This window comes from Stegastes partitus, unplaced genomic scaffold, assembly GCF_000690725.1.
Source record: "Stegastes partitus isolate 25-593 unplaced genomic scaffold, Stegastes_partitus-1.0.2 Scaffold1129, whole genome shotgun sequence".
NCBI classification, from domain to species: domain Eukaryota; kingdom Metazoa; phylum Chordata; class Actinopteri; family Pomacentridae; genus Stegastes; species Stegastes partitus.
In genome coordinates this window covers 30,185-44,657 of record NW_007578860.1, presented here as the reverse complement: position 1 = coordinate 44,657, position 14,473 = coordinate 30,185, and the positions used below count along the sequence as shown (strand labels likewise).

Below are 14,473 nucleotides of genomic sequence, written 5' to 3'. Positions count from 1 at the left end.
TAGAAAGATGTTCCACCATCAGTAGAAAGATGTTCCTCCATGCTAGATGTATCTCCAACAACTGGCTCTTCTGTTCTCTGGTTCTGATCCGTGCTGCATTTATTCATTGATCCAGTTGGTTGGAGTTTCCTCTCAGTCTCGTAAGTCTTTGAGGGGTTTTCGATTAAGAGGAGACGCTACAAGCGAATAGTGTCAAAGTTTTAGCTAATATCACTGAATCTTCTCCAGTTGATCACTAACTTGTTTAAATATACAAATGAGATGTTATTGATGTAGAAATGTTTTTATTTTCTATCTTTTAAACCAGATGTAGCGACTGATCTGATGGAGAACTCAAAGATGTTCCGTACGCCTGAAGACATCTCCGGCTTAATCGTCTATTTTCCACTAAATGGAAACATAATTTAATAAATTAACATCATGCTGTGTTGAAGGAGACTTTAAACTACCAGTCGAGACCAGAAACTTTTCAGGAAAGTGTTTGTTGACGAAGTAAACCAGGTGAGAAGTATCTAAAACCTGTCGGAGGGTTTTGGGGTTCAGAGGGTTGAAAAAGCTAAATTTGTGTTTAGGTTTGTGAGCTTTTACAAGCGTGTTTTCTCGCATGTTTGTCCTTTACATGGCGACTCAGGTGTGTTTTTACCTCCAGGTAGGGGATGGGAGTGATGGGGGGGAGGGGATACTCCTTCAGCAGCCGCTCCTCATCCAGAAACTTTCCGGCTCGGCCGTTGAACGCCGGCTGGAAGAGACCATAGTTCAAAACATCCGACAGAGACTGAGTCAACGTCACCAGAACCCTCTGCTTACTGGTCCAAACTGGTAACTCTGGGTCCAACCGCAAACACTTCTGAACAGACAGACAGACAGAGAAAGAGACAGACACACAGACAGACACACAGGTTTGTGTTCTGTTGTTTCCTTATACTGCGCAGCTCCCGGCAGTGTGTGTCGGTGTGTGTTACCGTCTGCTGCAGGTCCGGGATGCCGATGCGGACGACGATGTTGTTTCCGGGGGGCGTGTCGTCCGCGTCGTCGTCCCTGGCAACAGCAGAGCCTGTCGGGTTGCCGTTAGTAACCGCCTGTTGCCGCGGGCGATCATGTTTGGTGTCAGCAGCCGGACTCAGAGGCATGTGGCTGAAACGGAGAAGCGCCGCAGGTTACAGACGACACCCGAAAAACACCTGAACGCAACGCACACCTGGTTAGCAAAGACGCCCGAAGGACCCGTGGATCTAGACTGGAGCAGGGTTCATGGGCGTCAGAGCGACCGCAAAGACACAAAACAACCACAAAGAGACTCAAAACAACCACAAAGACTCGAAACAACCACAAAGAGACTAAAAAAAACCACAAAGACTCGAAACAACCACAAAGAGACTCGAAACGACAATAAAGAGAAACAAAACAACCATAAACAGAAACAAAATGAACCAAAAACAGACAAAAAAAACTTCCACAGAAACTAGAAATGACAACAAAAAGAGTCAGAACAACCCGAAAGAGACAAAAAACAACCACAAAATTAAACAAAACGACCACAAAGAGGCGAGAAACAACCTCAGAGAAAACAAAATGACCAAAAAGGTGCAACAAAACCCAAACAGAGACACAAAACCACCACAAAGAGACGATAAAATGTTCAGAACAGGACTCAAAATAACCAAAAGGAGACACAAGACAACCACAAATAGATGAAAAAACAACCACAGAAATTAAAAATGGCACCAAAGACACACAAAACAATCACAACAACACAAAAAACTACCTCAAAGAGACACAAAATGACCTGAAAGATGCAGAAACAACCAAAGAAATTCAAAACAAAAAGACTAAAAATAACCCCAAAGACTCAAAGAGACTCAAAATCACCACAACCAGACAAAAAACAACTACAAAGAGATAAAAACGACAAAAAGACGCAAAATGACCAAAGAAAAAGCAAAGCAGCTGCAAACTTACAGCAGAAACAACCAGAGAAACGTGAAACAGCCATAAAGAGACTCAAGACAGCCACAGAAAGACTGAAAACGACCAACAAGAGACACGAGACGACCACAGAAAGACTCGCAGCTGTTCGTAAACAGGTTTCCAGCAGCTCCGATCCTGACTCGGTGTTTATGCGGCGGCAGCCAAACACTCTGCATGTAAAGAGTTGGAGGGTGGCGTCTTTTCTTAGCTTTTCCAGAGCTGAAGTGTAAAGAAATGGAGGAGTTTCTAACACCACATGTGATACCTGCTTCACAGCCAGAGTGATAAGAGCTGCATTTGTTTCACATCATTTACCGACACATTCCTAAAAGTACAGGCGTCCAGCTAGCGCTCTCGTGTTTATTATCTGTTGTGTATTGTTTAGAATTACAGAAATAGTCAAAGTTTTCACTAATGTCACCCTGAAACGTCTCCAATTGATTCTGTTTAAATATACAAATGTTATATGTGTAAAAAAAACTGCCTAATTTTCTATTTTTTAAACCATATTTTCCTCTAAATGGAACCATAATTTAATAAACAAGCATCATCCCGTGTTAAAGCAGATCTTCAGCTAATAGTTAAGACCATAAACCTATTAGAAATATAGTCACTGAGGTAATAAATCAAGTTAGAAATGGGCTCGTTTTCTCATAGACTTCTATATAGTCAGGAGTCGCCCCCTGCTGGCTGTTGGACAGAATGCAGGTTTACGGCTTCGCTTTTTTCTCCCACATTAAGTGCTGCCTTCTGGTGAATTTTTATGAACTAATTTGTTCCTTTAATGGCTGAAATGTTTTAATTTATGCAAAGGGAAACGGTAAATACAGGCAGCAGGTGGCAATTTTAAAGTATAATGGAATATAAAGCAGCGCCACGCTCAGACCTTCAGTTCTGCTTCCACTGATTTATTCTCACGCAGATCAACTTTTCTCATTTAATATTATCCTTGTTGAGTCAACACACACTCAGATTCACTTTTCTGTCCTCTGCTGTGTCTTTAAATGTCTCTTTCACGTTGTTTTAATTCATTTATAAACTCTGGACTTTAACGACTCAGATGTGTTTTTGATTTCTGCTCATGTTTAAAACTTTCTGCACCTTCATGACATTTCACATTTATCAATCTCTGAGGTGTTTTATCTGTAAACAGGTCTACAAAATCTGGTTCTCTCGGCCCCAGACTGCTGTCTTTAGTATCTGGTCATCTGTAACTCATCCAGTTTACTAATTTCTATGATGCCAAATGGAAAACTTCATATCAGAGGCTCTAGACTCAAAGTCTCAGAGCTCAGTTACAAGGCAAAACAGTTGAATTTATCTTAAAAAGACACAAAAATGGCTACAAGGAGACTGAAAATGACACAAAAATCATGACGAAGAGAGAAAAAAAACCCAAATAAATGTAAAAGATCCACAAAAGGGCATAAAATGAAGACGAAAAAAAAAGGAATTACCAACAAGAGTCCCAAAACAACCACAAAGACACATAAAACAATCACAAAAAGATCATAAAGAGAAGCCAAGTGGCCACAAAATTGCAGAATAAAAATCCAAAGAGATTCAAAATGACCCCTAAGAGGTTCTGAATGACCACAAAATGAGGCAAGAAGACAGAAGACACAAACTGACCACCACAAAGACGCAAAACCAACAAGAAAAGACCCAAAACACCAAAATATGACTAAAAATGACAACCACAAAAAGTCTCCAAACAACCAACAAAAGCCGACGATAGCAAAGAGACACAAAACTACAAAACGCCTCAAAACAACCAACAAGGACACAAAAAACAACCACAAAGAGGCAAAAAATGACCCTCAGAACAACCCCAGAGAGATGCACAATGCCTACAAAGACCCACAAAACAACCCCAGTAAAGACTCAAAATGATAAACAGTAACATAAAACAACCACAACGACTCCAAACAACCAACAACAGTCGAGAACAATCACAAACTACAAAAAAACCCTCAAAATATCCACAAAGAGACATAAAATGGCCACAAGAACACAAAGAACAACCCCAGAGAGATGCAAAATATCCACAAAGGAACACAGCGTAATCACAAAAAAGACTCAAAACGATGCAAAGGAACGTAAAACGACCACAAAGACACGAAAACAACAAAAAAAGACCCAAAACAACGACAATATGACTAATAATGACCAGAGACAGACAGGAAACGACTTTAAAGACTCACAAAACAACCACAGAGGCTCAAAAAATATCCACAAAGACTCACAAAACAATCCGAATAAAGACTCAAAACGATAAAAAAAGAACGTAAAACGACCACAAAGACGCAAAACAACCACAGAAACCCAACACAGCGACTCAATCATCCAAATAACCGACAGTTTGTGGGAACTAAAACGTTTCAGCCGTTATTGGACCAACGTTCATGTTTCCTTCAGGATGAACCGTCGTTCATTCGTTACCAACATTTGAGACAAGACAGCTGATAAAAAGCCTCCGTTTGCTCCATTTGGTTTTCTGACCGTTTAGAGCTGCAGTGATTCATCACTTCATCAGCGTTTATTAAATATTTAGCTTCTGTCAGTTTTAAAACATTCTACCATTTTTTCCGTGTTCAGCTCTTTTTTTTTTTTAAATCAGAATTTCTGTCCCGTTTATTTCACATCACACACACACACATTGAAACAGTCCTGCCGTTGAATTAAGACGTATTCCTGCATTCAAGTCGTGTTTAAATCCGGATTAGCGCCGGGTTTTGTGTCAGACGGACTCAGATATTAGCATGAATCCAGCAGCCGCCCACAGACGCTCCTCGGCCCAGATCCTGCGTTTCTGGCGGTAAAGATGGCTGCCGTCCATCAGCGCTCAGGTGATTCTGTGATTGTAGGACGACGTCTTATTACCGAGACCAGCGTGACCTCCACCTCCTCTAATCGCGGCCTCGGGATGTTATATCACATCCTGTTATTCACCCTCAGCGCCGCGTCCACACACCTCAGCACAGCGTCTATTCTTTCTGCTGGAGGCAGAAAAGCTGCCGACCTTCAGCAGGGATTCGCTGACGCTCCTGTCGCAGCTGTTTGTGACAATAAACACAAAGAGGTGTTTCTGTGAATCGAGCCTTCGGACGGCGTGACTGACGACGTCTCAGTTCGGTCGTTTTGTCGCCAGAGATCGGAAACTTCAGATCAGAGCTCAGTTACAGGAGGCGGAACGGTCAGAAGGCAAGAGTCAGAAAGAAAACACCACAAAGTGACGCAAAATGACGAAAGATTCAAAACATAGAGACTCAAAATGATCGCAAAGAAACACAAAACAACCACGAAAGGTGCAAATAGATGGGAAGGGACAAAAAATTATAACGAAAAGACTTGAAATGAGCACAAAGTGACACAAAATGATGCAAAATTACAATAAAGATACACAGATATCCACCAAGAGACACAAAACGACAACAAAAGACTCAAAATGACCACAAAAGGAATCAAAAATGACAAAAAACTGCTTTAAAACAACCACACGGAGACACAATATGGCTGCAAAGAGACACAAAGCAACCACAAAAGGTGCAAAACAATGCAAAGGGACTAAAATATACAACAAAAACACTTGAAACGAGCACAAAGACACACAAAATTATGCAAAATGACCAAAAAGAGAGACAAAAAATGACACCAAAAGACTCAAACTGACTGCAAAGAGACACAAAACAACCACGAAAGGTGCAAAATGAAGCAAAGGGACAAAAAAAGGGCTTGAAATGAGCACAAAGTGACACAAAAAGATGCAAAAAGACTAAAAAGAGAGACCAAAGAAACACAAAATGAGCAGGAAGAGACGCTGAACAACCACGTGAGCACACAACATCCAAAGCGACGCGACAACGTGCCGATAAAGTCACAACAACCAGAATAAAGTGGAGCAGCAGACGGCCTGCAGCAGGTCAGAGGTGGACGCGGCGACCGTTTGCAGTCGAGCTGCTGCTGCTGCTGCAAACACGCGACGGCGAGCGCTAATTAGCAGCTGATCGTCATTCAGAAGTTGCTCTGCTTCCATTACAGCTGGAGATCAAACGGACAGACGGAGGCAGGATGAGTTGTGAGTTGTCATAGAAACTGGAATAGCAGGGAATCCTGTGCTAACCTCGCCGTGTCACTCTGAGCGGTAAAAAAAGCCTCCTGATCTACATGCTCGCTGTTGCCACGGCAACGCGCTCGAACAATCTCCCTCCGTTTAGAGCGAGCGGCCTCCCTCCCCGTCTGCTCGCCTCCCGTCCGTCCACAGCCGGACTCGTCGTGAGTGGAAGTGGGTTAGCGCTGACCTCCGGCAGCAGAAGCAGCTGGAGTTCAACGCCGGCTCACATGTGTGGAGTTTATCTGCGCGGTGAAGGAGCCACTCGAGTTTAAAGGACCCGACCGCTGCTTTATTTATAAAAACAGCTTCAGGTTGATCTCCCCGCAGGCTCCTGAAACGTTCCACCAGTTTACCTGCTTATGAAATCACAACCACCACCGAGCGCATCAACGACAAAACCTCTCAGGATCATAAACGAAGCAAAACAAAACCACAGAAACACGGAAATCAGAGAACAGAGGCTTCAGCACTGTGGTACCGAGTCAGAACCAAACTTCTAACAGCTAATGCTGCTTTGTTTAAACCACCATAAACTTTTGGCGACGTAGCATTTTAGCTCCATCTTGTGTCGGCTAAAGCAGCAGCTAATAGAATCTTGTTTATGCTATTCTATGGCTAACATGATCTTGTTTAGGTAAACATAGCAGCTAATGTTATCTTGTTCAGGCTAGTGTAGTGGCAAACGTATGTTTAACCTATTAGCTAGTTTTATTTCTGTTAGGCTGATGTCGTGGTTAAAAACAGCTTATTCAGGCTAATGTAGAGGTTAAACGTAACAGCTAATGTTATGCAGTTTAGCCTAACATGTTGGTTAATAGTTTCCTGTTTAAGCTAACATAGCAGCTCTACTGATCTTGTTTAAGCTAACATAGCAACTACTGCTACCTTGTTTAGACTAACATAATTCTGTTTAGGCTAACAAAGCATCTACTCCTATCTAATGCTCAATGAACCTAATGTTGCTGCTCTAATTGCTGACTAATACTATCTTGTTTGAGCTTGCATAGCAACTAGTGCTACCTTGTTTAGACGAACGTAATCTAGTTTAGACTAATGTGGTGAATAACACTATATGTTTAGGCTAACATAGCAAACTCTAAATTGTGTATGGTAACACATTAGTTAATAGTATTTCATCTAAGCTAACATAGCAGCTAACACTATCTTGTTTAAGCTAACATAGCAAATACCATGTTTAGATTAACATAATCTTGTTTAGGTTAATGTGGTGAGTAACTCTACATTGTTGAGGCTAACATAGCAACATATTGGGTAATAATATCTTGTTTCGGCTAACACTGTCCTCTTTAGGCTAACATAGAAGCTACTGCTATTTCAGGCTAACACATCAGTTAATACTATCTCATTTAAGCTAGCATAGCAGCTAACTCTATCTTGTTTAGGTTAACAAAGCAGCTACTGCTATCTAATGCGCGATGAACATAGTGTTGCTGCGCTAATTTGTTGAGTAATGCTATCTTGTTTGAGCTAACATACCAGCTAAGGCCATATTGAAGCACACAGCACAGAGCGCTATGTGGTCGAGGCTAACTTAGCAGTCAGTGGTGTCGTGTTAAGCTAATGTAACACGTGTTACCTGCGGTGATGATGATTGACAGTTTTTTGTTGTCAACAAATTTAGTAAAATAACAAAAATCATCGGTTTATCCACAAAAAACAATCAAAAAGATGCTGAATTAGAAACAGCATGAAGTTAACGAAGCTCCTGAAACAGAAGCTCATCAGAAAGCGTCGCCATTCCACCATTTTGAACTTTTCAGACTTGTCAACCTTCTTCAGGTACGCAGGTGTACTCTCTTGACACCTGGACACTTCGATGGGAAAATTGGTAAAATTATCCTTTAACATACATGAACTGTCTTCCTGAGCTCCCACTCTCTATTCTGTTTTGTAAATGTCTCTTATGTTTCAAGTGAGCTTTCGTTCTTTTAATGTTTCCTGCTTTAAAATCTCGCTGCTGAGCTTTGAAACGTCAGATGTCGGAGCGTCCTTGAAGGCACCAGCAGCGAGAGTTTTCAAAACAGTCGCCACGTTCGGCTGCTTTAACCCACGATTTAACTCTGCTGCAGAAGTCAATACCCCGAACACATTTTAAGCTGATTTTCTCAGCACGCTGAAATGAACTGTGGGTAATCAAGCAGCGTTAACAGGACGCAGAGCAGCAGCTCTCTGAAATGAATCACCTCCTTTCATTTACTACAGTAAAAGCCCGGTAATTGCGGTGATATTTCACGCCGGTGTCTCAGCCTGTGGAGGAATCCTCGGCGACATGTCGGCTCTGAAATGTCACAGGACCAGATTAAAAGACTCTTTGATTCCTTCTCCATCGACGCTCGCTGCCATTCACAGTTTCCCAGCACGCACCGGGCCGAAGTCACGGACGGGTCAAACATATCGACACACGTGAGACGTCGAGCGACTCTTTGTTTCTGAGTCTCTTTGAAGGTCAGCTCGGCTGTACTGGAGTGAATAATTACTTCTATGGAGTGTCGGGTTCCTTTATTGCCTGATAAGTCCTCACAGGTTTATTCAGAAGGTTTCTGACTAAAGACAGAAACGTCAGATCGGTTCGGTGTCATCGTCTTTCAGAATCAGCGCCACCTGCTGTTCGTCTCAATGTATCACCTCCTCAATATTCACATAACACTAGTGGATGCTAACGGGCGTACGGTTGCTTTCTTGTTTTGCTGATTTCCTCAAAGTTCGGTGGGAATTGTTGCAACATTGTGAAAGACTCAGTGGTGACGAACTACATTCATTCTGTTTCGATGGAGGTGCAGAACCCGACAGCTTTGACCACAACGTTAACATATTTGTTAGTCCAGTTCTATGAGTAAATGAATAGAACGGTGGAGGTTTGTTGTGTCGGTCTATGGGGTGAATTTTACGTCACTGATGGAGGCGTTAGAAAGAAGAAGAAGACGGCTGTTGGACGAAGACATCAAGAGTTATCTCTATGACTTTAACCAATCATCTTCTCAGAGTTTAACCAATCAGCGTGGACCCCACAAGTCAATGTTTCGGGGTGAATATAAAGAAAACGTACCGACTGTAGGATATTAATTGCTGTGTGGGTTCAACGCTGATCAGATAAACCTGGAGAGGATGTCAAAGGGCCGTTTTATCTCGATGTCCTCGTCCAATAGCAGTCTCTCTACCAGTTAGGCTTAAAGGCTATTAAAGCAAACCTCCATTGTTCTGTTTCCTGTGTGCTTACAGAACCTGGCTAACGCACATTATGTCAGGTTCACTCGATGTTTCGGTTCACTCAGAGTTAATGTCACAGAACGGGTCAAACAGGAGGCTATTTCTGTTCATATTTAAGTTCCTGCATTTATTTTTTCTCTTAATGACACCATGATTTATAAAAATGAATATCATGAGACGTTGATGGAGGTTTTAAACTAGCAGCTGAGACCACAAACCCAGAAGGAAAATGTTTACCGACGTGATGAAACAGATGAGAAGTAGCTCATTTCCTCAAAGACTTGTGTTCTTCTTACAGCCAGAGGAGTCGCCCCCTGCTGGCTGTCGGTATATAGTCTTTCATGCACAGTTTGAGGAAGCAGTTGGCTGCTTGTGACTTCTGGCGTCGGTGGAGTTTGGTGAAGGCGGTCGTCTACGTATCTGATGGCCATTACTGGAGGTGTTTCTAAAAACATTTCAGGCGAGGAACGAGTGAAGCAGTTTTGGAACATGTCCTCATTTTACATCGTCAATGGTTCTTCTAAAAGTGTGTCTGTAGTTTGCAGAGGCAACCGGATGCCCCTGATTTGCATTGAGTAGCAGAAACCTCAGCTTTTTGGATATAAATGGTAGCGTGGAGTTCCCAGAATGCATTGCAGGGCTGCTACATAGACGGTAAATGGGAATGTGTGGATACAACAACGCAAAAAGTCTGAAGATTCTCCGTCATCCAGGTCATGGTTATGGCTGTTCAGTCCTAAGATCTCTCCCCAGAAGATGAAACCACGTCCACACCGAGCCACAAAAGACCCTAATGAACCCCATCGTGGCAGGGGGAGCACTAACGACTCACATAACGAGGGGGAGGAGCAACAAACCCCCAATTGAAACCGAAACTCAGGTGTTAATGTCTCCTTTAGGATATCAGTTTGTGGAACTCCCAACTAGTCAGTCAGAGCTGATGAAGCCTCTTGGATGAAGGTGGAACGTCTTCAAGGAACTCGATTAACCTACGAGAACAAATCTCGTCATGCTTGTCACTTTGCACGACTTAACGTCGACACCACCAAACATTAGCTGCGTTTCCATCCAACAGTTGCACAGATTTTAGCCAAATTTTGAGAAAACTTTCAAAATAAAACGCTAATTCATGACCGTCGACGTCCACTAGTGGTGCTGGTGGCGCTAATGGTCCAGTTGCACCATTAAACCACCGTAGAAGAAGAAAACAAGATGAGGCGTCTCTCAGCGGTCGAACAAGTCACGTGCTTCCTGTACGTCTTCATTTATTGAACGAATCTGTTTCCGTTGCACTTCATCTCGTTACGCTTTTATCAGCCTCCACTCGGGGTTTAAGCGTTTCGAGGTCATCCGAGTATAAAGTTCATAAATCATACATGTGTTCTCGGCAGCTGCAGCTTCGCTTTCCGACTGCAGCTCTGAACGATCTGGAAACTCCAGAGTAACGGAGCTCTTTCGCAACGCCGTCACAGATTGGTGTTTGAACAGCTGTCAGGGAGCCGCTTCGCCTTTTGTCTTCAGTTTGAAGGTTAATCCGCAAAACAACAGCGAGAGGCTCTAATTTAATGAGCTTTTATTCCAGGCGGTGATGCATAAAAACGCTTTTTGGCTTTTTTTTTTTCTTCCATTTCTGCAGTTTCTTTTGTTGCGAGCTTCTCGGTTCACAACCTCAGAGGCAGGTGAAGATTAAAAGAGAATCCCACACAGGAAGAGAAACTCACGAGTGCTGAGTCAGATCTGCCGGGAAAGTGTTTGTTTGCTCTTTAAACGCGCAAAAAGGCAGATTTGTGAGGGTCTCGACCTGCTAATCAGCCGCAGATAAACACTTCTGGCCTCTTTTCCAGTCGACCATCTTCCCTCCCGGAGCAGGAAAGGCGTTTTTTGAAATGGCAGGAAGGTGATTCAGGGCGTCTGATTGGTGGATCTGGAGTGCTCTCTGAAGTGGAGGCTGGAAATCAAACCCAGCGGCTCTGATTGCAGAGGGAGGCGTCGCGGCAGGAACTGGACGGCGTTGGCCGTTAAATCGGGCCGTGTTTGTTATTTCAATAAGCCGAGACAACAGCAGGCGATATTACAGCGAGCGCTCTGGTGTTTGCTGTCGAAACACGGAGTTCATAAACAGAACAAATGCAGCGAGGCGACATGACCGGACCAAAGAAAAGCCTCAAAACCATCTTCTGCTCGAGTCCGAAACAAATGGAGGCTCCACATGTAGATATTTACATTTTTACAGCTTCTGCAAACGTCGCAGTGTCTCATTTTTGTTGTTTAGTTTCATTTTATGTCCTATTTTTGTCCTTTTGGGACTGTTTCCTCCCCTTCTGTTGGCTCATTATTCTTAATTGGTATCTTATGTTTGTCATTTGTGTCTCGTTTTTCTTGATTTTTGCCATTTAATCTCTTGTCTGGGTCATTTTATGCATCCTTGGGGCAATTTTGTGTCTTGTTTTATTTAAAAAAAACCAAAAACAAACCATTTAGAAAATCATTTAAAAAAACATTTCTGATAATATCTGTTTCTATAATCTATAAATATCTGTGAATGTCTTTCATATATCAAGATAAAATTGCACCAATATCTTCAGAAATATGTATTTATATAAATATCAGGCCAGTCAAGAGATGGTGGATAATTTAAGCTGGAATAACCCGTATGTGAACTCACTTATAACTGGTGATTATTTGATCTACTCGTCCGATAGTCCAGATTCTGAATCAATGACGTGATGAGAAACAACAGAGAAAGTTTCAGGCTTTTATCTTTAATAGTTCCTGAGATGAAAGCGGAGGGATGGGCAGTTTTAAAACAAAAACAGAGATAATCTTGGTTTTCATATTTGATGCTCTATTAATCAGAGACGGTGAAGCAGAAGTCGCTCCAAAAATCTGATGGTTTAAGATGAAATTACTCATATTTCAACTCACCTGCAATCAGAGATGATAAAATCTAATTATTAAAGATTCTGAAGATAAAAATTCACTGATATCATTTTGAACATCCAGAGTTTATGTTTAAAAAAAAACCATTGAAGCAAATCAAAGACGGTCGACCAGAAGGAACCGACAAGTAAAATCAAACCGGCTCATTCGTTTCACGTCAACCTGCAGCTTCTCTTCCATCTTTTTGTCGTCCCGTCCTCAGACTGAGAACCGGACTTTTACACGTCAGCGAGCAAATGGTTTGTGCTGCAGGAAGTAAAAGCACATCTTCTCCGGCTGTAAGCGTGAATGGTCCTCCAGGCAGCGCTCGGCGGGAGCGGCAGCAGCTTTTTATGTCGCTCACAGCGGTTCGATTTCCTGCACGGTGCCGGCTTACGTAACGCCTCCTCGGGTCGATCCTCGGGTTTCCTTCGGCTCCGATCTCGTCCAGGATGAGACTCGGGGCTCCAGGTCGCCGTCCGGGAGAAGGAGGAAAAACATGAAATTCTTGCTCGGCTGCGAGCGGCGGGAGGCTTCGTCCTGAAATAACTCGGGGTCAACGTTTCGTTCATTTCCCGCTTTTGTCCTGAGCTGAGCCGCCGTCCTCCCACACAGGCCGAACAATGCTGCAGAAAGCGTCTTCTTCTGGAAGCAGCAGCGAGATCTGAATCCACTTAAAGCCTGAACTATCACATCTTATAGCCAGATGGTTTCGTCATCAGTCAGGTTTTTACGATTAAACAAAGTTGATGCCAAAAAATCTCACATAGTTTTGACATAAACAGTCTGTGGGTGGATTTCAATCGTATTTTCCATGATCAAGTCTTAACAAATCTACTTCTAAAAGTCTTCTCTTGGCTGAGAAGAAGGAAACGGCGTCCTTCAAATCCACATAGAGCCTCCTGTCAGAAGTCATTCCTGCTGTAGCTACGCTCTCATCGTTCTGGTACAACATTGTTCTTCACTGTTAATGTGGAAACAGAACATCATGGAGACAGAGAAGAAACGTCTTCTGTCAGTGCGACGCAGCAGGAACGCCGTGATTCAGGGAAAAAAGCTTAAAGTTGAATTTCTTAGATGATTCATTTTACAAATATTGCAGCTCATGCAGCATTTTTCAGAGTCTGCAGGTGTCACCAGTTCTAGCAAACAAAATCTGCATACTGTAGGTCTTTAACTACTTATATTTTTTAATTTCCTTCCTGGTTTATCTGCTCTCTGCTCTGTATAAACACCGGCTGCAGGTTGATTTAACTGTTGGTCACAGCGGCGTCTTGTGTGGCTCCACGGTTCTATTGAATCTGGTCAACTTAGAATAGAATTAGGTGAAGTATTCAGATTTTAGCTGAATTTTAGTTGGTTTCCCAGGAAGCCAAGTTGAAAGACTGTCAGAAAGGTGAACGTTTATCGTCTCCTGTTCTGATAGACGGTGTGATGTTGGCGATTTAAAAACAGCAGCAGTCTGCAGTAACCTGAGACGTGATATTTCCAAAAGTGTTTGAATCTAAAGATGTCTTAACTTTGACACCAGACTTTTCCCTGAACTTAATATGAAACTAGGGACAAACAAACTGCTTCCTGTTAAAGTCTCTTCATGTCGACGTCTGTTGACAGATTTTAACGTTTACATTCTTCATTCACAATAAATGACAATAAATTTCTCTGCTTCTCTGAAAACGTTCTGAGCAGTGACCCCAAAATCGAACCGAATATTTGCTGTTAATGATTTCATGTTGGAGAGCAGAGAACATTGTGGGGCTTTAGCTAGCAATGGGCACTGCTAGCTACCAACGGGCACCGTTAGCTACCAATGGGCACCATCAGCTAGCAACAGGCACCATTAGCTAACAACGGGCACCATTAGCTACCAGCGGGCACCATCAGCTACCAACGGGCACCATTAGCTACCAATGGGCACCATTAGCTAGCAACGGGCTCCATTAGCTACCAACGGCAATCATCAGCTAGCAGCAGGCACCATTAACTACCAATGGGCACCGTTAGCTAGCAACGGGCACCATTAGCTAGCAATGGGCACCACTAGCTACCAGCAGGCACCATTAGCTACCAATGGGCACCATTAGCTACCAGTAGGCACCATTAGCTACCAACAGCACCATTAGCTAGCAACGGGCACCATTAGCTACCAACGGCACCATTAGCTACCAATGGGCACCGTTAGCTAGCAACGGGCACCATTAGCTACCAGCAGGCACCATTAGCTACCAACGGCACCATTAGCTA

The 14,473-nt window shown here is 42.9% G+C and overlaps 1 protein-coding gene across 5 annotated transcripts in view; it reads right to left on the bottom strand.

The window, feature by feature from the left end:
• Positions 1-14,473, bottom strand: part of shank3b (SH3 and multiple ankyrin repeat domains 3b) — a 45,891-nt gene that overhangs the window by 20,908 nt on the left and 10,510 nt on the right. For 4 of the 5 annotated variants that reach the window (XM_008296440.1, XM_008296443.1, XM_008296442.1 and 1 more), the window contains exons 2-3: positions 963-1,134; positions 644-847 (exon numbers count right to left, since the gene is read on the bottom strand). In XM_008296440.1, coding sequence (XP_008294662.1) covers positions 644-847; positions 963-1,130 — 372 coding nt within the window. In that variant the 5' untranslated portion in view covers positions 1,131-1,134. The remainder of the gene's footprint in view (positions 1-643; positions 848-962; positions 1,135-14,473) is intronic. The other variant, XM_008296444.1, reaches the window with a different exon arrangement.